The following is a 24,522-nucleotide window of genomic DNA, read 5'->3' on the forward strand; positions in this document are numbered from 1 at the left end:
AGGAAAGTTATGACCAACCTAGATAGCATATTAAAAAGCAGAGACATTACTTTGCCAACAAAGGTCCATCTAGTCAAGGCTATGGTTTTTCCAGTAGTCATGTATGGATGTGAGAGTTGGACTGTGAAGAAAGCTGAGTGCTGAAGAATTGATGATTTTGAACTGTGGTGTTGGAGAAGACTCTTGAGAGACCCTTGGACTGCAAGGATATCCAACCAGTCCATTCTAAAGGAGATCAGTCCTGGGTGTTCTTTGGAAGGACTGATGCTGAAGCTGAAACTCCAATACTTTGGCCACCTGAAGCGAAGAGTTGACTCATTGGAAAAGACTCTGATGCTGGGAGGGATTGGGGGCAGGAGGAGAAGGGGACAACAGCGGATGAGATGGCTGGATGGTATTACCGACTCAATGGATATGAGTTTTGGTAAACTCCGGGAGTTGGTGATGGACAGGGAGGCCCGGCACGCTGCGATTCATGGGGTCGCAAAGAGTCGGACCTGACTAAGAGACTGTACTGAACTGAAGGATTATATACCAACAATGTATCCTGCTTGAGGACAGTTTCTTCTTCCTGAAAACCTTCTGGCTAATCCTGTTATCTTAAAATGTAAATTATGGGAGTGGTTCTAGTAAGATCTTTAGGACCTCCAGACATTCTTTTGATTTATTGTAATAACTAATTTTAAAAGTATATAATCTCCCTGCTAACATGCAATTCTTTTCATTTACATAGAGATGATTTATTACTTTATTGTCAGAATGATGAAGCTTCAGAATCTCATGAACTGCACTCTGGCCATAGAGTCAAACTTATTTTTCCTCTGAACTTCAAAAACCTAGTTCCCTGATCTGGTATTATACTTGCCAAAATGCTATCATTTCCTTGCCAATTCAAAATACTCAACAGTAATTTTTGAACAATTATTATCTGAAAGGAACCATATAAGGTTTGATGGTACATACAAAAGTGAGAAAGGCATAATGCCTTCTCAAAAGAAGTGAACATTTCTCTTTGCCTGTCCCTCGTTGGACAGACCATAAAATCCTTCCACTGGAACAGAATTTTTGCTTTTCATTTCAGTTACCTTTACCCAAAAGCCTATCATTTTTCATCCTTAGGTTTAAAGACTTCCTTTGGGTAAATATCCTTTGACATAAGGTTACTTCCTCTTACATTCTATTACATATAATTCAATCAAGTAAAATGTACTCTCAGTTGTTACATTACAAGCATGATTATTACTCACTTGTTACATTGCAGGGTTATTTCAGAATACATTACATTTATATATAACTTACATAATTAGAATTTACACTTTCCTTTCATTAAAATTTTAGGTTTACTTTTAACACTAGTCTCTGCATTGAAAGGTTAAGTATCTGAAGCCATAAGTGTTGTTTGTGGCCTTCTTCTGTTATAACCACTAACTTTCATGATATCCAATTTACAGTTTTGTCAGATTATTTCTTCCTCCTCTCAAATTTCGATTTGAAATCATCCTGCTAAGGTCAAAGATTTGTCAGTCATGCTCTTTATAAGAATCCATTCTGTCCTTTACCAGGAATACATTATTCAGATACTGTACAGCTTGGTCTATTTGTGAATTTAAAAGCTAAATTGTATTCAGCAAAAGGGTTGTAAATTTAAGAACTAAATTATGTTATGAAAGTCCAGAAAATCCATGATTGATGAGTATACCATTTAAGAGTAGTTTTACTAACCAAAAAATTTTTTAAATTTGACAATATCTATATACTAAAAGGCAGTATATGAATAAAGATGAAAATTGCTTGCTTGTGGAAATAATAACTGAGAATATTTACCTCATGGGATTATATGGATGTTCCCGGAAAGCAAATAAAAACTGAATGATATTAGTAAGCATATTTTACTTCCTAGTTTTACATTAGAAATTTTTGGTACTGGTAATAAATTTAAGCCACTAGAATATTAAACTATTTTGCAAACCTCAAAAAGCAATATACTGGTCGGTTAGATTAACTAGGTGAATCTATACCTATATATAGTGTTTTCAAATACTTTTATATCCATATATATTCAGGTTTTACGTTTTGTTTAAATTATTAGTATGACTTTAAAAAAGAAACAACCCAATGAGGCTAATTAGAACCATGAAAATAATGGACCTTATTTCCAATAAAATTCTCTATTAGATGAAGAACCTCCATGTAAAGGTTACAACATGGCATAAGGAAAATACTATCACTCAACTACCAATAAGGAACAGAAAAACACAGGAACCAGGAACAGCTATAAAAAGCTGATTTTATAACTGATTTGACAGTTTCTAGAACTATACACAGAAGACAATGAAAAGATGAGAGAGTCTTCCTACTCTCATAAAATATATCCTCCCTGGGAATGAAAAGAAAAGCAAACAACAACAAAAAAGCCTGGAATCCTGCATTAGTTTGCTAGGGCTGTCATAACAAAGCACCACAGTCTGGGTGGCTTAAACAACAGAAATTTATTTTCTCACAGTTCTGAGGGATAGGAGTTCAGGATCAAGGTGACAGCAGAATCAGTCTCTCCTGAGGGCCTCGCTCCCAGGCTCGTAAAGGGGCACCTCCCTCCAGTGGCTCCACATGGTCATCCCTCTGTGCAAGAGTGTCCTTATGGCCTCTTCTTAAAGTCATACTGGGTCCAGGTCCCATATGACCCCACATTTTCTTCATTAGTTCTTTAAAGAACCTATTTCCAAATATTGTCACATTCTGAGAACTGAAGTTAGCTTCAACATTTGAATTTGAGGGGAACACAATGCAGCCCATAACAATGTCAGTAACCTCCAGTATTCTTAAAGAAAAAGATATTAAAGCAACTGGTTCACTTGAAAGAATACAATTATTTTCCTGGGCCTCAAGTTCAACTATAAAATGAAAGGGCAATAATAAAATATAAAGTCAATACACATTCTAAAATTTCTAATATAGAATAAACTTGCTATTTCCAAGCAAGAAACAGCAGAACATACAATATTGTCCCCATCACCAGCAATTTCTATGCATTTGCTTTTAAAATTCTCATGACAGACTGGAACCCTGAATGGAAAGAACCAAGAGAGAGTCATACTGAATCCCAGGGTCAGATCTGCCAATAGATGGAGCCCATGGAGTCGCCAGAGGCTAGAAGTCAAGGGACCTTTAGATCAAGAGGTAATAATTAAAAAAGAGAACACCATTAGCACAAGTTCAAGCAAAACAAAGGGTCACTTCAGTTCAGTTCAGGCGCTCAGTTGTGTCCAAGTCTTTGCAACCCCATGGACTGCAACACACCAGAGGCCTCCCTGTCCATCACCAGCTCCCGGAGTTTACCCAAATTCATGTCCACTGAGTCGGTGATACCATCCAACCATATCATTCCTGTTGTCCCCTTTTCCTCCTGCTCTCAATCTTTCCCAGCATCACAGTCTTTTAAAATGAGTCAACATTTCGCAGCAGGTGGCCAAGGTACTGGAGTTCCAGTTTCAACATCAGTCCTTCCAATGAACAATCAGGACTGATCTCCTTTAGGATGGACTGGTTGGATCCCTTGCAGTTCAAGGCACTCTCAAGAGTCTTCTCCAACACCACAGTTCAAAAGCATCAATTCTTTTGCACTCAGCTTTCTTTATAGGCCAACTCTCACATCCATACATGACTACTGGAAAAACCATAGCCTTGACTAGACGGACCTTTGTTGACAAAGTAATGTCTCTGCTTCTTAATATGCCATCTAGGTTAGTCATAGCTTTCCTTCCAAGAAGTAAGTGTCTTTTAATTTCATGGCTGCAGTCACCATCTGCAGTGATTTTGGTGTCCAAAAAGATAAAGTCATCCGCTATTTCCACTGTGTCCCCATCTATTTGCCATGAAGTGATGGGGCCAGATGCCATGATCTTAGTTTTCTGAATGTTGAGCTTTATGCCAACTTTTTCACTCTCCTCTTTCACTTTAATCAAGAGGCTCTTTAGTTCTTCTTCACTTTCTGCCATAAGGTTGGTGTCATCTGTATATCTGAGATAACTGATATTTCTCCCAGCAATCTTGATTCCAACTTGTACTACATCCAGCCTGAAGTTTCTCGTGATATACTCTGTATAGAAGTTAAATAAGCAAGGTGACAACATACAGCTGCTCTCCCTATTTGGAACCAGTCTGTTTTTCCATGTCCAGTTCTAACTGTTGTTTCCTGACCTGTATACAGATTTCTCAAGAGGCAGGTCAGGTGGTCTGGTAGTCCCATCTCTTGAAGAATTTTCCACAGTTTGTTGTTATCCACATGGTCAAAGGCTTTAGCATAGTCAATAAAGCAGAAATAGATGTTTTTCTGGAACTCTCTTGCTATTTCCATGATCCGGTGGATGGTGGCAATTTGATCTCTGGTTCCTCTGCCTTTTCTAAAACCAGCTTGAACATCTGGAAGTTCACGGTTCACATATCGCTGAAGCCTGGCTTGGAGAATTTTGAGCATTACTTTACTGGCGTGTGAGATGAGTGCAGTTGTGCAGTAGTTTGAGCATTCTTTGGCATTGCCTTTCTCTGGGATTGGAATGAAAACTGACCTTTTCCAGTGCTGTGGCCACTGCTGAGTTTTCCAAATTTGCTGGCATATTGAGTGCAGCACTTTCACAGCATCATCTTTCAGGTTTTGAAATGGCTCAACTGGAATTCCATCACCTCCACTAGCTTTGTTCATATTGATGCTTTCTAAGGCCCACTTGACTTCACATTCCAGGATGTCTGGCTCTAGGTGAGTGATTACACCATCGTGACTATCTTGGTCATGAAGATCTTTTTTGCACAGTTCTTCTGTGTATTCTTGCTACCTCTTCTTAATATCTTCTGCTTCTGTTGGTCCATACCATTTCTGTCCTTTATCGAGCCCATCTTTGCATGAAATGTTCCCTTGGTATCTCTAATTTTCTTGAAGAGATCTCTAGTCTTTCCCATTCTGTTGTTTTCCTCTATTTCTTTGCATTGATCGCTGAGGAAGGCTTTCTTATCTCTCCTTGCAATTCTTTGGAACTCTGCATTCAGATGCTTATATCTTTCCTTTTCTCCTTTGCTTTTCATTTCTCTTCTTTTCACAGCTATTTGTAAGGCCTCCTCAGACAGCTGTTTTGCTTTTTTGCATTTCTTTTCATGGGGATGGTGTTGATCCCTGTCTCCTGTACAATGTCACGAACCTCCATCCGTAGTTCATCAGGCACTCTATCTATCAGATCTAGTCCCTTAAATCTATTTCTCCCTTCCACTGTATAACCATAAGGGATTTGTTTAGGTCATACCTGAATGGTCTAGTGGTTTTCCCCACTTTCTTCAATTTCAGTCTGAATTTGGCATAAGGAGTTCATGATCTGAGCCACAGTCAACTCCTGGTCTTGTTTTTGCTGACTGTATAGAGCTTCTCCATCTTTGGTTGCAAAGAATATCATCAACCTGATTTTGGTGTTGGCCATCTAGGGATGTCCATGTGTAGAGTTTTTTCTTGTGTCATTGGAAGAGCATGTTTGCTACGACCAGTGCATTCTCTTGGCAAAACTCTATTAGCCTTTTCCCTGCTTCATTCTGTACTCCAAGGCCAAATCTGCCTGCTACTTCAGGTGTTTCTTGACTTCCTACTTTTGCATTCCAGTCCCCTATAACGAAAAGGACATCTTTTTTTGGGTGTTAGTTCTAAAAGGTCTTGTAGGTCTTCATAGAACCATTCAATTTCAGCTAATTGTTGGGGCATAGACTTCGATTACCCTGATACTGAATGGTTTGCCTTGGAAACGAACAGAGATCATCTGTCATTTTTGAGATTGCATCCAAGTACTGCATTTTGGACTCTTTTGTTGACTATGATGGCTACCCCATTTCTTCTAAGGGATTCCTGCCCACAGTAGTAAATATAATGGTCATCTGAGTTAATTCAGCCATTCCAGTCCATTTTAGCTCGCGGGTTCTTAGAATGTCAACGTTCACTCTTGCCATCTTCTATTTGACCACTTCCAATTTGCCTTGATTCATGGACCTAACATTCCAGGTTCCTATGCAATATTGCTCTTTAAAGCTTCGGACCTTTCTTCTATCACCAAAGGGTAGAAGAGTCAATTCAACAAACATTGCCCAGACCTAATGAGCAAGGTCCTATCTGGTGCCCTAAAGTATGGACATGGACAGTTAAGAGAACAGTATGTACAGAGAATCACGGGGCAAGGAAAAGATCTCTGAGCACAAGCCATGCTGTTAATTTCCTCAGGATGATGTCTACAAGTCTGAGATGACAGTGTCAGTTCAGATAACAAAAGAAGTCACCCTCAACATACCGCTATATATATTTTTAAAAAAGACATAAAAATCAAATGTTGCCTGAAGATAGTCTTGTCTTTGATATAGCATATTATCTTACATAGTTAAAATCATTCTCCTAAATTGACTTATTTTGCTTTTATTACTGAGGAGCAGGTTATCTGGAGAAAAAGTTAAACTTTGTTATCAGTTTTACAAAACTATGCAATTGTTACTATGAACCACAAGAGGGCAACAGTTTCAAAGACCGGAGTAAAGAATATAGAATGAAAATTATTATTATAAATTACTTAGCTTGTGAACCAGAATTTTAATTCCCCCCAAAAAGCAGAACTTTAACAATATTATTCTTGAGGTTCTTATTCAGAATTTTAGGCCTAGAAGAAAACTAAAAGATGTCTCTTTTTGTGTAAGAAATTCCATTTTCATTTTCTTCCATATAAATCATCTAAGTCGTGTCCAACCCTTGTAACCCCATTGACTATAGCCCGCCAGGCTCCTCTATCCATGGAATTGTCCAGGCAAGAATACTGGAGTGGGCTGCCATTTTAGCCATATAAAATATCTCTGTTCTTCTTTAATTTAGAAAATTTATATAAAATTATTTACTGTATAACAGTAACTTACACATGCATATATCTTTGTATTTTTAAGTACCATCATAAATGTAATATTTTGTATTTTTTACTTATAAAGCCCTCTGAAGTAGATATGCCAGAAATTATTAAGTCCTTTTATAGATAAAGAAACTGAGGCTTAGGAGAAAGGAGTAACTTGTCCAAGTAAATACCATTAATAAGTAGAAAAGGTAGAATCTCATTAAGCATATTTTCCACTAGTTTACACAGCTGCCTGTTAACCAAACAAGATAACAATGATACCTTTGGTCTATCCATATAAATTTAGAATATTATTTAAATAGAGCTCTGCTATAATCCAACTTTACTTCTCTACTTGTCAATAAGACCTTCACAGACAACCTGCAAGCAGTGCTCACTATTTAACTATTAACACTAAGAAACAAGCTTTGCTTTCATCTGAGAGAAGATGGAAATAGAAGTGACATTTAAAATGAAACAGTATTTGCAGAGGTCAGTGATTAGGAGAAAGGGAAAGCAGACACAGAAACCTCAGGAGCAAGTTTAACTGTTACCTCCAAATACTATCACTTTCCCAAAGCCATTCAATTTTGCAGGTTATAAAAGAGACAGATATATTAATACTATTGCTTTGTTAAACTTGGTGTTTAATTGTTTCATCTTCAGGAAATAGCACAGTACCAGAGAGCTACTTAAATAGACTCAACATCTGACACCTAAAATTGTATTCGATTAGAAAGGAAAGGATGACATGAGTAACAAAACACATAATAACATCCACAAACACACAGTATATAAAGAAACAAAGTGACAGTATGAAAATTTTCTTGAAGTTGGTATTATGAGCAATTACAGAGATGTCAGACTATTATTTCTTTAGATAAAAAGGTTGTGTTCAACTAAAAAAAAAAAACTTGAGGCTATTTTTAATTTTTTTAATTCTTATCTATTATCCCAAGAGCACAACTTTACTTTCCAGTATCTAAGGTAATAAATAACTCTTCTGGTTACTTCCACTTTAGAGGTACTCCTGGGAAAGCAGAAGCTAGAGACAGCTGAATTGCTACATCCATGGGTTCCCCCTCATTCATTCATTTAATCATTCTACCAATATTTGTTGAGGTAAGTACAAAAAAAGAGATCATCCAAAAAAAATAAATGAGTCATTTGCTTATGGAGCTGACAATCCAGTGGTAAAAATTAACATTAAAAAATGTATTGTTACTAATTGTGGTATTATAAAGTAAAATTGGGGGTGCAATGAGAACCGTGATATGATAATTTGGATATCCAAGATGTACTGTCTGTCACAGAAGGCTTTGTGTAGGTGACATTTAAGATGAGATTAGAAGCTGGGCACTGAGAAAAGGCTTCAAGAAAAATAGTGTATCCTGCTCAAAGTAGTGATTGATTGGCTTGTACAAATAACTGAGGCTTTTTAACTGTGTCAAGACTAGCACACATCCTGTGGAAGAAATAAGCCATAAAAATCCAATGTGCAGACAATACATATGTGTGTGTGTGTGTGTGTGTGCTGAGTCGCTTCAGTTGTGTCCAACTCTCTGTGACCCTATGGACTGTTTGTTACCCACCAGGCTCCTCAGTCCATGGGATTCTCCAGGCAAGGATACTGGAGTGGGTTGTCATGCCCTCCCCCAGGACTTCTTCACACACAGGAATCAAACCCGTGTCTCTTACATCTGCTTCATTGCAGGTGGTTTCTTTACTGTTAGTGCCACCTAGGAAGCCCTATGTATGTGTATACACACATATATATTAATATTTATAATCATTGTAGAGGGGAATAAAAAAGGTGTCTCCTCTGAAGAGGAGAATCAGAGGCAGGGTGCTGGACTGAGGGCTTCAAGACAGTCCAATTCTGAGTTCACAGATTTCTAAGACCATTAAGAGAATCAGACTGGACAATACTTTCTCTTTTTATCTCACAGGGATAAGGATCAAATGAGATAATACACTAAAACTGAATAGTTTATCTTTTGTTAATATAAAAGCATTTTCAATTTTACTCTGGCCTTAATTCCTGTCCCAAATCTAAGACACTATTCATATTTTAAAATTTTCTAGTCCAGATTCTCCAGACAACTTCTTAAAATAACAAGGTCTTCCTTTTGTCTTTAGTAAACTCGTTTTTCCTACTAATGAAAAATTAATATTTTATGCAAAGCCTATTTCAAACTTACGTTCTAGTGCATTATAAAGAAGTTCAAAATCTTCTTTTCTTTGAGGATTATGCCTCCGGTAATAATCCAGTTTCATCCACTCTTCTTTTTCTCTTATCTTCCTGTGTTCTTCCTCTGCTTCCCACTGCAACCTGAACATTTTCTGTCTTCTTAAACCCTCTACCACAACTTTAGCATGCCATCGTCTGTAGTAAGTCTGTATCACAATTATCTATAGTTAAATTAAAGAAAATAAAATATGGTCAACCTTACTAGACAAGGAAAAGAAACAATGATTATTTCTATTGCAATTCAACAACTACTAAAAAATACTGAGTGTCCAGCTTTAGCTCTATGCCATAAACTCTCACATACATTCTAACAGAAATACAATAGCTATCTGACTTTGAAATCTAGTAGCAGGTATACTATAGGAGACAGTTAGTATGATGTTAAGAGCACAGACTCTGGAACAAAAATTAGTTTAAATCTTCCCTGTTCCTACTACTCACTAGTTAGTTAATTTTTAGTAAGTTACCTGCCATCTCTGTGATTTAGTACCCTCATGTGCAAAAGAGTGATAATGACAGTATTATGCATGTAAGTGCTTAGCTCAAGCCTGGTACACCACAGGTCCTCAATAAATACTACTCTTGTTATGAATATTAATTTATCTCTAGTTTTTCTTGTCATTAGCTTAGGCTCATATTTTTAAAAAATGGTGCAATCCTAAAGGAAATCAATCCTGAATCTTCACTGGAAGGACTGATGCTGAAGCTGACATTCCAATACTTTGGTCACCTGATGCAAAGAACTGACTCACTGGAAAAGACCCTGATGCTGGGAAAGACTGAAGGCAGGAGGAGAAGGGGATGACAGAGGACAAGATCATTGGATGGCATCACCAACTCAATGGACATGAGTTTGAGCAAGCTCTGGAAGGTGGTGAGGGACAGGAAGACCTGGTGTGCTACAGTCCATGGGGTCACAAGGAGTCAGACATGACTGAGCGACTGAACAGCAACCACATAGCAGGGCTTCCTAGGTGGCGCTAGTGGTAAAGAAACCACCTGTCAATACAGGAGACCTGAGAGACATGCGTTCAATTCCTGGGTCAGGAAGATCCCCTGGGGAGGGCAGGGCAACTCACTCCAGTGTTCTTGCCTGGAGAATCCCATGGACAGAGGAGCCTGGAGAGCTTCAGTCCATGCGGTTGCAAAGAGTCAGACACGACTGAAGTGACTTAGCACACAACCACACAGCACATAAGTTACACGTGGAAACCACCAAAGCAAACATGGATTATTAAATTGTGAGAAAAATAAATATATATATATAGTACTAGAGTCTAAAAAAGCTTGTGACATAAGTGAGAGTTTTTGTTTTTTATTTACTAAACTAATTTTTAAAAAAGTAAAATATAGAGAGGTTAGATCAAGATTGAGGGTAAAGAATAGGCTGACACATCCTTTCCCTTCATCCTAATCCCTAATAATTACATAAAAATTATAGAAGCAGAAAACAGTAAAGACACTGGATCATACTGAAGGAGTCCTCCAACAGAACAGAAACTGTGAAAAAAATCCCTTTAAGAAAGGAGACAAGTGGAATAAATTGAAGAAGGAATTAGTGTTATGGCTCTTTTAGAATTTTTCTAGCAGGATTTCCAATCTGTACTGGAAAATCCCCCATGGAGAGAAAACACTGAAGGAATCTACAGCCTAATTATGTACCGGAGAGGCTAGCTAGAAAAAGTGTCTCTAAAATGTTTCAGTCCCAGAATTGGTGGATCCTGTGAGGAGAAGGGCAACTAAAAAGATGACTGTTTGATAAATGCAAAAGAGACAGGCTCCTCTAAAGCAATTCAGACAAAGATCACCAGAGGTATTTGCCTCTAAGTTAGGAAAGAGTGGGCTTCCCTGGTGGCTCGCATGGTAAAGACTCTACCTGCAATGAAGGAGATGTGAGTTCGATCCCTGAGTCTGGAAGATTGCCTGGAGAAGGGAATGGCTACCCACTCCAGTATTCTTGGGAATTCCATGGACAGAGGAGCCTGGTGGGCTACAGTCCATGCGGTTGTGAAGAGTTGAACACGACCAAGTGACCAGCATACACAAGAGTGGTTAGGGTCCCAGAAGGCTGGTGACCAGAAGCCTCCTCTCCAGAAAACTAGATGCCTTCCAGAATTAAGCCTTGCCAATCCCCTAAACCCACTGGGGTTAGTTAGGCTACAGTAAAAAAATATGTTATAACACACTGGACATCAGGAATTTCAAATACTCTGTAGTACACCTCCAAGAGTAGACAAAGATTTGAAAGGAAACAACAAAATAAAAGGTTCTTCATTTAATGTAGAAGAAATTACATTTGTGTGCAAGAGAATCACTAAAACGAAGGTTCTCAAAGTATGGTGACCAGAGTACCAGCAGCAGCAGAAACTGGAAAATTGTTAGAAAAAAAAATTGTTGGGCCCCACCCCAGAGTTACTGAATTGGGAACTCTGGGGTAGGCATGGATTCTGTGTATTCACACATTTTCCAGATGTTCTGATGCCTGCTAAAGGTTTAGAACCATTCTTAAAGAGTAAAATGAAACAAAAAACAAGACCAGACTAGACAGAGTTAACATTTTCAGAGGGAAAGGAAAGGCCATTGAATCAACAAAAAGGAAGCAACAAAAAACTGTGACCAAAGTTTATTTTTTGAAATTAAAAAAAAAAAAATCAGTATAGTGAGTTCAGGTTGGGGGCTGTTAAACTTATTGAACTTATTAAAAATACTAAGACCCAGTTGTTTAAACAGCTTTTCCCTTCTCATGTGATAATCTAGGGATTGGGCCTGGATTGGCAAACGGTTTAGGGCCAGTAGGAAGCTCTGTGTGAATATTACAGGTCGCTTCCTCCTTGAATATCTTAGGGGTTGGTCAACTTATCATCATCTTCTAGCCTGTCGAAAGGGGGAAAAGACAAAAGAACTGCAACCCAATCACTTCAACAGCAGTATCCAGAAGGGGCACACATCATTTCCACTCCCATTTCTTTCCCCAGGCCTCATCAACATAGAAAAGAGGTTGTAAAATGTAGTTTTCAATGTTATGGCCTCTTTTGTGCTGTGCTGTGCTCAGTCGTGTCCAATTCTTTGTGACCCCATGGACTACAGCCTGCCAGGCTCCTCTGTCCATGGGATTCTCCAGGAAAGAATACTGGAGTGGGTTGCCATTTCCTCCTCCAGGGGATCTTCCCAACCCAGCAACTGAATCCGCATATCTTGTGTCTCCTACACTGGCAGGTGGATTCTTTATCATTAGCTTCAAATGGGAAGCCTGTTCTTGTCTCATGCCCAGCTAAAGATTTACTACAATGAGAAGAATGAGTATCAGCCAATAACTATTAATAGAAGTTTATTCTGCTAATCTGCAGAATATGTGGAGTCTAAGAGGGAATCAGTAAGCAAGAAACTTAGGCAAAAAAATCTTTTAGAACACAGGGTGAAAGACTGCAAAAATTAGAAAGAATGGAGAAAAATTGAGAAACATGGAAGATAAATGCAGACGTTCCAAAATATGTCTGATACAAGTTTCAGACAGAACAAGGAAAATTGGATTAGAGAAATAGTTCAAAATATAAGAACATTTCACCAAACTAAAGAAAGACCCAGACAGAAAGGAACCATCACCAGATCAAAAGCACATCGCAATAAGATTACTTTATGCTCATTCAGTTATATCCAAATCTTTGCGACCCCACAGACTGTAGCCCGCCCAGTTCCTCTGTCCATGGGATTCTTCAGGCAAGAATACTGGAATGGATTGCCATTTCCTTTTCCGGGGGTTCTTCCTAACCCAGGAATCAAACCTGTGTCTCCTGCATCACAGGCAAATACTTTACCCACTGAGCCATTGGGGAGGCCTACAGATTAAAATCCTAAAAGCTTCCACAAAGAGGAAACAAAGAACTGAGAATCCCATTTCCATCAGATACACTATCTTTGTACCTGTTTTAATCAAAAACTGCTACAAAGGTATAAAAGAAAATAATTCTGAAAATAAGTTTGAATCTAACCTACTATACCCACTCAAACTAAAACCCAAAATGAGGTTAATTCAATAGGACTTACATGGTTCACCTCAAATGCATAATAATCTCTGAAATAATTACTAGAGATTATGCACTAAGAAGAACAATAAGTTGAAGATGAAAAATTAAAGAAGTGAACAAAAACTTTCAAAAAAGTTTTAAGCTATAACCTTTATTATTTGAAAAAATCATATATAATAACAATGTAAATATATAAGAATAATCTGAAGTCATAATTATATAGTAAATTATAATGACATATATAATTGTAATTCCAATATCAACCCTCACTGAATGGGAAGGGTGAAGGAGGAGGATAAAGAAATGAAAAAAAGCCAGCTAGGGTCCTTGACTTATTCATGGAAAAAAATATACAGCCCGATTAAGTATGCATTTGGTATAAAAAATCAGGGCTTCCCTGGTGGCTCAGATAGTAAAGAATCTGCCTGTAATACAGGAGACCTGGGTTTGATCCTGTGTTGGAAAGATCCACTGGAGAAGGGAATGGCTATCCACTCCAGTATTCTTGCCTGGAGAATTCCATGGACAGAGGACCCAGGCAGGCTACGGTCCATGGGGTTGCAAAGAGTTAGACACGACTGAGCGACCAACACTTTCACTTTTCATAAAAATTTTAAGTGCATTAAAAAATTTTATGAATAGCCACTAAAAAAATAGAAACAAAGTACCTACTTCTAAACTATTAAAGAACAAAAACATGAAAAGTTTAGTCAAATCAAAAAAGTTAGTAAACTAAGTCACTAAGTCAAGTCAAAAAAGGTAATAAACAAACAAGAATAAATAAATAAAAAGCAAAATGATATAAATGGAAGGAATGACTAGAGAAATATCAGTAGTCACACATAATATAATCTTATTCACAACAAGAAAGATTTAAAATAAATACTAAGCATTTAGCTTAGTATTAGAAGTTCAAGAATAAAATAAACATGACAAAAAATAGAAAGGAATCAATCAAGATGGTAGAATTTATTAAATGGAAATTTACTCCTTACACTGGCTTTTAACCAATCCCTCTGTCTACAGCTCACATCTCAATTCTTTCTTGCACAGAACCTCCAATTCACTTTCAAGATTCTATGGGACAAATTAATTTGGTTTTTGATGCCATCCCCTTGGCAGGCATTTAGATTTTCACTTTCTCTGCTCAAGTAAGTCAAGTTAACACTTCTCCATCTGCTTTATATAACTTTAAAAAATCGACTGGCATTTACTGTTCTCTCTTTTCATATATTCTTTGTTCCTGTATGTTTATAATTTTCTTATTCCTTTAATATCACTTTATCGGAGTCTGAAAAGTGTTGGAGTGAAAACCCGTAGAGAAAACCTAACAGCTTTTCTCTCCTATTTCCATATAAACCTCAATCTTACTCGGGAGCAACAACATACATCTTTAAAAATGTAATTATCACATACTCCCAACATGGACAGTCACATGACCCAGTTCAGGCCAATGAGCTATAACTTGAATCACTGGCTTTCCGGGGAAATTGCTGAATGGCCTCCATGAGACATGCTCCATGACTTTTCCCTTCTTCTTGCAGATGCAGACATTATGCTGAAGGTTGATAAATCATTTTATCATCACAATAGTGACAAGCTCATGATAATAAGGTGTGTGTGTGTGTGTGTATGTGCGCATGCACACGTGCGCGTGCATTCCATTGTGTCTGACTCTTTGTGACCCCATGGACTGGGGCCTCCAAGCTCCTCTGTCCATGGAATCTTCCAGGCAAGAATACTTGAACAGGTTGCCATTTCCTACTCCAGAGGACCTTCCCAACCCAGGGATCAAACCCACGTCTCTTGCATCTCCTACATTGGCAGGCGGATTTTTTACCACTGTGCTGTCTGGGAAGCAATAATAGGATTAATGGATTGGAAAGGTTAACAGGAGTTCAGGTTCCTAATGACATCACAGAGCCACCAGCCAGGCCTCGTACAGCCAAAAATTAATAATTAGTTCAGACTGAGAAAATAAGAATATATCGAGCTCAAATACCAAACATGAGTAAAGTCAGCTACAAAGTTAATAGGAAATAATATTTCTCCCAAGGACACTCTGCAGCTATAAAATGTCATAACAAACCCCTTCTTTGAGTGACTATGATTTTCTTATTCTGAGAAACTTTGTTTCCTAAAATCATAATCTATCACAAACTTTGTCTGAAATTAGATCACTAAGGATGAAACGTCCCACTCTTGCCTGGGGGATCTACATTATTTTGACAGAAAGAAGCAGCCTTGATTCACAACCAACGTGCTGAACTTCAGAGAAGAAACAACATTCCATATCTCCCTCCTAACTTTGTTACGAAAGCAATAGGACTCTGGTCCATGTCTCAGTCCAGACCTGACGTTGATCCATCTACACACAACTTTGTTTTATACCAAAACAGTATATCAAAATACTGTATCACTTAAATTTCACCAAAACGTCACTCCTCCCCAAAACTCTATAATAGCTCCATCTTCTCCTTTTGTGAGAATTAGTTTCGACTGAAAAAATAAAAATTATTCAGGCTGAAATAACTTCAGGCACTGATAAAGTCAGCTACAAAGTTAGCCCCGTGGTCCCCCTGGTGAGCAGTCTCCCTCAGTGCAGTGAGTCAACAGACACCAGTAAAGGCTCATCTCTCAAGGTCCTGGGCTAATTGGGCTAGAACAGCAGTCTAGATCCAGGTTTCTTGTCACACAAAAAACAAAATCACTGCTTTCAATTCTTTCTACTGAAGCAAAATGATGCTAGGAGGTAACACAGATAAAATGTATCTGCTTCATATGTCACGTTTAACTGAAATTCCAAATGTTTAATAGGGTAAAGATGTCAGTTTTTAAAAATACAGATACACAAATTTGTGTGTACACAAATACACACAAACTTTAAAACAAAGTTATATTTATGACTATTGGGTGATACAGCCTTCTGTAACAATATATAAAATGCAAAACCATAAAAGGGAATATTATTAATAATAAATTTTACAATAAAGACATCATAAAGTAAGTATGATTGATAGGTTGAGATAAAATATAAAAACATATGTAATATTATAATATCTATAAGGAGACAAAAAATTTTTAATGTTATGTGCTACTATGAAGGGTACTCCAGTACCCTTGCCTGGAAAATCCCATGGATGGAGGAGTGTTATAGACTCCTCCATGGGGTCGCAAAGAGTTGGACACAACTGAGCAACTTCACTTCACTTCACTATGAAGTCAGCACGGAATGGTTTCTGGTCATATAATTTGGTACAATATTTCTGAAAAACACTGGAAATATCTTAAGACTTTTAAAAAGTCATCATTTTTCTCCTACTAATTCAACTTCTAACATCTCTAAGTATTTTTAAATGCACACTACAATTTATAGAGCATTAAAACATGTCTACATGTCCTACAAAACAAAGTAATTACACTGTTTATATTGTGGCATAATATAATGCCATTAAATCATTTATAATAAAAAAGAAAAGGTAGAGAAATGTTTATGATATAATGCTATGTGTACAAGAAACTTCTTTAAAATTCTATGCATAATTATCTCCCAATGGAAAGTAAGAAAAAGAAAAATCTGAGTGAGAAATTTTCTGCTTTTTTTTTAAATGATTAATGCCATTTGCAGGGCTTCCCAGGTGGCACAAGTGGTAAAGAACATGCCTACCATCGCAGGAGACATGAGATGCAGGTTTGACCCCTGGGTCAGGAATATTCTTGCCTGGAGAATTCCATGGATAAAGGAGCCTGGCAGGCTACAGTTCATAGGGCTGCAAAGAGTCGGACACAACTTATCATGCAATGCCATTTGGAAAAACAGAAGGAAAATACCGTATTGACTACGTTCAGGGTTAGAGTCAGATATGAATAAATTTTTGTTTAAAATATATTGTCAGGGAATATCAATAAAGACACAGGAAAAAAAAAAACAAGTAGAAATTTGGGGTTTGACAGTAAAACAACTGAAATGAAAACACAAAAAAACATGCTCAACAGCAGAGTTTAACTGGCAAAAGAAAGAATGAATTTAATAATAAATCATTAGAAATTATCCACTCTGAAGAAAAGGGGGAAAAGATAAAGTAAAAGAGACTCAGAGACCTTTAGGATACCATCAACTAAACCAGGGTACTTAAATATAGAGGAAAGTCTTCAAACTGAAAGAAAATTATATGAAATATTAATTTTAACTCAAGCGAGATGTAGGTGATTGCTATTTGCTTTTCTTATTTTTAATAAGCATGTTTAAACAAATATATACATTTAAAACTTAAAAAATAAAAGTCAACTGCATAAAAACAATAATTATAAAAGGAATTATAAGACTTAGAACATACAAAGAACATACATGTTTGTATGATGATAGCACAGATAGCCAAAAGAAGGGATAAACAGAGTTCTATTGAAGCAAAGTTTCAATTTGTATTGAATTTCAGTTAGTATTAATATGAAGTATGTTGCTATAAAACGAGATATATATTCTAATGCCTAAATTACACTTGGAGCAACCACTTAGCAAATGATTTTTTTAAATTCTTAAACAATAAAGCAGTAATGAAAAAAACTTCATTAAAATTGGGCAAAGTATCTGAATATACATTTCTCCTAAAAGTATATATGCAAGTTGTTTATAAGTACATGAAATATATTCTGTATCATTAGCCACAGCATATGCAAATCAAAACCACAATGAGATACCACTTCAAACTCACTAGGATGGCAATAATCCAAAAGTGTTGATAAGGATATGGAGAAATTGGAATCCTTACACACTGATGGTGGGACATAAATACGGTGAAACTGCTTTGGAAAACAGCCTGGAAGTTCCTCAAAAAGTTACAGGAAATTACCATTTGATCTAGCAGTTACATTCCTAGCCATATACCCAAGAGAAATGAAAATACATATCTGTATAAAAATTTTTATGTGAATGATTATAGCAGTTTTATTCCTAATAGCCAACAGGTGGAAAAAAATCAAATGTCCATCAACTGAAAAATGGATAAACAAAATGTGGTGTATATATATTGACCTACCTACAGTAGGTATATACAATTGGGTATATATCATGTGCGTGTGTTAGTCGCTAGTCATGTCTGAATCTTTGCGACCCCATGGACTCTAGCCCACCAGGCTCCTCTATCCATGGCAAGAATACGGGAGTGGATTGCCATTTCCTTCTCCAGGGGATTTTCCTGACCCAGGATCGAACCCGGGTCTCCTGTATTGCAGGCAGATTCTTTACCATCTGAGCTATACGTGTTGCAACACGGAGACTATACATTGTATGATTACATGCATATGAAATATCCAGAATGGGCAAATCAACAGAGGCAGAGAGTATATGAGTGGTTGTCTAAAGCAGAAAGGACTAGGGAAACAGGGTCTGGCTACTGTTAGATGCGGTCTTTCTTTCTGGGATGATGAGTTGTTTAGTCACTAAGTTGTGTCTGACTCTTTTGCAACCCCATGGACTATAGCCCACCAGTCTCCTCTGTTCATGGTATTCTCCAGGCAAGAATACTGGAGTGGGTTGCCATTTCCTTCTCCTGGGGATGTTCCCAACCCATGGATCAAAGTCGCGTCTCCTGCATTGGCAGGTGGATTCTTAACCACTGAGTCACCAGGGAAGTTCTCCAGGATGATGAGAATATTCTAAAATTGATGTGGTAATGGTTGCATAACTCTATTTCCATAGTAAAAAAAAAATTTTTTTAATCACTGAATTGTACACTTTTTTAAAAAGTACACATTGTATGGAAAATGAAAATTTTAATTTAAAAAAAAAGGATTAAGATGGTACTATAAAACACTTATTTAACATAAAAGAAGGCACTAAATGAACAGGGGAACCAGACAGCCACACAACATATAGAAAACAAATAGCTGATATACTCTAGTCTTATCAATAGTCACATTATAAATATAAATTTATTAAACAGTCCAATCAAAAGGCAGAGAGTATCAGATTGGATAAAGAAACATGATCCAATTATATGCTCTCTAAAAGAAATATACTCTATATTCAAAGCCTCAAATAGATTGAATGCAAAAGGATAAAAAAAGAAAAACAGGTCATATAAACAATAATATAAAAGTGATGGAGTGACTTTATTAATATCAGATAAAATTGATTTTAATATCCAATTGATCTATTAGTTTGGAAAGTTCCATATAGGTGATTCAAATGTCAGAGGGTTCAGGCCAAAGGACAGAAGATTGAAGCCAAGGGACAGAGAGGACAAAGCTAATAAAAAGAAAAGGGATTTACCAAAGGAAAGGGAAGGATTAGGAACATTTAGGATTCTGGTTCCTTATCTCGGGGTGTGACTGGAGACAGTGACTGCTTTTTAGTAGCAATAAAACTTAACTCACACTGGACTTTCCAGGTGGTGCTAGTGGTAAGAAAAAAACACTCTCCAACACAGGTGGTTTTAAGACGGGAGTTCAATCCCTGGGTTGGGAAGACAGGAGGAGCCAGTATTGTGGATCAACCCACTCCAGTATTCTTGCCTGGAGAACCCTACGGACAGAGAAGCCTGGCAGGCTATAGTCCATAGGGTCATAAAGAGTAGGACAAGACTGAAGCAAGTTAGCGTGCACATACACACACACACACACACACACACACACACTGACAAACTTTCTCTTCTTGATCTAATTCTAATTAAGTTCCTTTGAGCTTTTTTTCCAGCTAGGCCTTGACTTTTGGGCTTCTCTATTCATCAATGAATTGTCCAGTTTTAGAAAGAGCCCAGCTAAATTGGGCTTCCCAGGTGGCGCTAGTGGTAAAGAACCCGCCTGCCAATGCAGGACACATAAGATATGTGAGTTGGATCCCTAGGTCAGGAAGATTCCCCTGGAGGAGGGCATGACAACCCACTCCAGTATTCTTGCCTGAAGAATCCCTTGGACAGAAGAGCCTGGCAAGCTACAGTCCACAGGGTCTCAGAAGAGTCAGACACAATGAAGCAACTTAGTATGCACACAGGTACCAACTAAATCAGTTTAACCAGAAATCCCACCTTTGACATCTGATTACCCTTAATTGACTAATCACTCTGGCCTGCCTTTACCACAAACGCTGTTAGACTGGTTTAGCCAGGATTCCCCCATACCCCAGATGTTTTCTCTTTGTAATTTTCCATTCACTGACCCCCTCCTACCCTGTTCCTTGATTATATTTTCCCCCTTTTCCTTATTGCATTCAAAGTTGAGCTTAATCTCTCTTCCCTATTTCAAAACTCCATTGTAGTATTCCCTTTTGAATCGTCTGCTTACCATCGTTCACAAAGTGTTTAGAATAATTTTTTCTTGAACAACAACAACACTCATGTGAGTTCTGTAAGCAAGTGTGCTTAGGGAAATACACACAGAGACACACAAAGAACAATTGGCTTATAAATTTACTTTTTAGTATTTCCCTTTTAACAAGTTACCTTACCGCCTGTAATCTCTTAGCATGGTATTCTGCTGCTGAGACATATTTTCCTGGTTTTACCAGCTTATCAGTAATATTTGAAACATACACACCAATTTTAGTCATCTGTGTGGACGTTGTATTTGTAGTTTGCTGGAGCCTTCCTTTCTGAAAAACTGTCTAAAATAAAAACAAAAAAATTAAGTATACACTACACATAAATTGAGTAAAGAGCATATTTTGTACATATTTAATGTACTATTTTTCATTATTTTAATCACCATATAATTCCTTAGAAGATTTTAATTTTAGAGAGCTACACAATATAACCTGTGCTGATTCTGCAGCTTCAAAAATCTGTATGGAAAAATAAAACAATTACCTGCGTATCCCTACAAAATGCATTCGGTTTTTCAGGAATCTTTTTAGGTACAGTTTGTGTTCCAGCATTGTGATATTCTATTCCTGTTATTTTATGTCTGAATCCACCAAGAAATGGTTTGTGAAAATCAGATTTTATCATCTCAACAGCTACTTCCTGGTACTGATCAATGCCTGAGGAGATAAAACCAAGTTTAAATGGAAGTTCAACTACAAACAGACTCTAAAATTATTTATCTAAAAGATATCAAATGACAAACCAGTTTGTACTCTGACTGTTATGATCTGAGAGCCTTCAGCTGGTCTAGCTATTCTTCTGACTGGATATAGATCTGGATGTAAAGAAAACATTTCCACTTGCACAACATCCTGGGGCTTAATTCCATGTTGTAGTAGCGTCTCATGATTTTTAAGAACTGTTCCTAAAAATGAGATAAAATTATAAGAAATATTATGATAAAGAAACAATTATATGTACTCATTTTAAGGAATGTTAAACATCAAAGGTGTCTATATGAATGTATATTGTTTAATTACCAAATAAAAATATTGATGATCTCCATCTCTTGCTGTATTGTTAGCATGGAAAACTCCGCAATGGAAAAAATTAAGGTGGTATTCCTGACCAAGAATTCAGCATTAAAAGGAAAGTAAAATTACAACTCTCAAATCATCAGAAATACAAATATACAATAACCATGCAACTATAAACATTTAAAAATTAAAAACGCATTCTATAATATGAGAAAAATCATATTCTAAGCAATGATTCTCTAAAAAGAATCACAATGTGTTATACATTAAGCATGGATCATATCCATACCAGGGAAAGCCTGATTAGTTTAATATACACCCTTCTCTTGAATGCAGAAAAGTATACACTCAGAGTCTAAAGAATCCCTTCTTTTCTGTTTCTATTATCAGAAATTCATATAAATTAATTCATGCCAAGGTGGAGCTAAGCCTGTTTCTTGCTGAAAAAAGGGGGTATGTGATCACTTTATTTTTATGCTTATTGCTTGAACTTATACCTTCAATCCACTGGTTTAGTTCATAAATTCACTGTAAATTTATTTCTATATTTTAAGGTATACAGAAATACATACAATGTTACTGGCTGCTGCTTTGTATAATGACAGGATCTATATCTTTCCAATGTATGTTCATCCTAAATTACAATTAGGAATTTAACATAGCAAAGGGCTGTTTTACTCATTCTTAGAAATATGTCAGATACCACTAGTCTATTTTAGCTATGTTCAAGAAAGCACATTCAAAAATTTTTGAGTTTCAATTTCACCTTAAATTCTTAATTTAATAAAATTAACATTATAGGGATTTTGTGATAGGTTGAATAATGGCCCTAAAATATATCCATGTACTAATTCCCAGAATCTATGAAGGGTAGATTATCCTGAGATGATGATATGACCAGTAGAGAGAGGTTTAAATATGCTATGCTGCCGGGTTTGAAAATGAGGAAACTCAAGAATGCAAGAAGTACAACTCTAGAAGATGGAAAAGGCAAGGAAACAGATTCTCCCCAGAACCTCCAGAGAGAGAAAATCACTGCTGACACCTTGACTTTATCCAAGCGAAATTGATTTAGGATATTTGGACCCCAGAACTGTAACCAAAATTAATGTGTTGCTTTAAGCCAATAATTTTGTCAATTGTTACAACAGCCATAGAAAATTAATAGAGAATCCTCTTCAAACTAATACAGAGCTCTCTTCATTCTTCTCATTGTTTCTAGAATAGGCTTAGCCCCACCAAACCTGAACTTCAGTTCTAGTACTAGAAGAAAGTACCTATCTTAGAGTATGGTTGGCACAGAATCAAGCTCTTTTTTTATTGCTGCTGGCATAAGTCTGTTATCCAGTGGCGATGTGCAGTGCTATGCTGAGCTTAATTGCTCAGTCATGTCTTACTCTTTGCGACCCAATAGACGCCCACCAGACTGCTCTGTCTATGAGGACTCTTCAGGCAAGAATACTGGAGTGGGTTGTCATGACCTCCTCCAAGGATTTTCCTAACCCGGGGATCGAAGCCTGGTGTCCCGCATTGTAGGCAGATTCTTTACCATCTAAGCCACCAGGAAAGCCCAGTGATGCATGGTACTTACACATAAAGACGAAAGGTCATGAAATGCAAAGAAAGAGATCCTTAGGTACCACTGGCCAGCTACTCCAGTCTCAAAACACTCTTCTCCAGTTTTGAATTTCACCTTATAGTTAATGCCAAGCAGTTCCAAATTCCCTTTTTGGAATCATGCCTACAAATTAAGTTCAGACTCTGACATTCATAAGCTGTGGGAATTTGTACAAGTTCCTTAAGCTTTAGCTTCCATCTCCCTTCAAAAAGTTAACAGTAACATCTACCTCAAGGGATTGTTGTGTAGATCGAATGATAGTGTGATAATGTAGATAGAACATTTTGTAAAAGGACTAGCACATGCTGCTGCTGCTGCTAAGTCACTTTAGTCATGTCCGACTCTGTGCGACCCCATAGATGGCAGCCCACCAGGCTCCCCCGTCCCTGGGATTCTCTAGGCAAGAACACTGGAGTAGGTTGCCATTTCCTTCTCCAATGCATGAAAGTGAAAAGTGAAAGTGAAGTCGCTAAGTCGTGTCCAACTCTTCCCAACCCCATGAACCACAACACGCCAGGCTTTCCTGTCCATCAACAACTCCCAGAGTCCATCCAAACCCATGTCCATTGAGCTGATGATGCCATCCAACCATCTCATCCTCTGTCATCCCCTTCTCCTCCTGCCCCCAATCTTTTCCAGCATCACGGTCTTTTCAAATGAGGCAGCTCTTTGCATCAGGTGGCCAAAGTATTGGAGTTTCAGCTTCAGCATCAGTCCTTCCAATGAATATTCAGGACTGATTTTCTTTAGGATGGAATGGTTGGATCTCCTCGCAGTCCAAGGGACTCTCAAGAGTCTTCTCCTACACCATAGTTCAAAAGCATCAATTCTTCGGCACTCAGCTTTCTTTATAGTCCAACTCTCACATCCATACATGACCACTGGAAAAACCATAGCCTTGACTAGATGGACCTTTGTTGACAAAGTAATGTCTCTGCTTTTTAATATGCTGTGTAGGTTGGTCATAACTTTCTTTCCAAGGAGTAAGCATCTTTCAATTTCATGGCTGCAATCACCATCTGCAGTAATTTTGGAGCCCAGAAAAATAAAGTCAGCCACTGTGTCCACTGTTTCCCCGTCTATTTGCCACGAAGTGATGGGACTGGATGCCATGATCTTCGTTTTCTGAATGTTGAGTTTTAAGCCAACTTTTTCACTCTCCTCTTTCACTTTCATCAAGAGGCTCTTTAGTTCTTCTTCACTTTCTGCCATAAGGGTGGTGTCATCTGCATATCTGAGGTTATTGATATTTCTCCCAGAAATCTTGATTCCAGCTTGTGCTTCCTCCAGCCCAGAGTTTCTCATGATGTACTCTGCATATAAGTTAAATAAGCAGGGTGACAATATACAGCCTTGACGTACTCCTTTTCCTATTTGGAACCAGTCTGTGTTCCATG

At 37.5% G+C, this 24,522-nt stretch overlaps 1 protein-coding gene and 1 non-coding gene across 3 annotated transcripts in view; one reads left to right on the forward strand and one right to left on the reverse strand.

Moving 5' to 3' along the window:
* IQUB (IQ motif and ubiquitin domain containing) overlaps positions 1-24,522 on the reverse strand; it is an 81,987-nt gene that overhangs the window by 45,528 nt on the left and 11,937 nt on the right. For both annotated transcript variants that reach the window (XM_005205644.5, NM_001206949.1), the window contains 4 exons: positions 21,234-21,395; positions 20,975-21,147; positions 20,617-20,772; positions 9,098-9,308 (listed from right to left, as the gene is read on the reverse strand). In XM_005205644.5, coding sequence (XP_005205701.1) covers positions 9,098-9,308; positions 20,617-20,772; positions 20,975-21,147; positions 21,234-21,395 — 702 coding nt within the window. The remainder of the gene's footprint in view (positions 1-9,097; positions 9,309-20,616; positions 20,773-20,974; positions 21,148-21,233; positions 21,396-24,522) is intronic.
* On the forward strand, positions 10,704-10,766 carry LOC112446488 (U7 small nuclear RNA). The gene has a single exon (XR_003034498.1). It is a non-coding gene; the product is annotated as a U7 small nuclear RNA (small nuclear RNA).

The sequence above is a fragment of the Bos taurus genome, chromosome 4 (assembly GCF_002263795.3).
Source record: "Bos taurus isolate L1 Dominette 01449 registration number 42190680 breed Hereford chromosome 4, ARS-UCD2.0, whole genome shotgun sequence".
NCBI classification, from domain to species: domain Eukaryota; kingdom Metazoa; phylum Chordata; class Mammalia; order Artiodactyla; family Bovidae; genus Bos; species Bos taurus.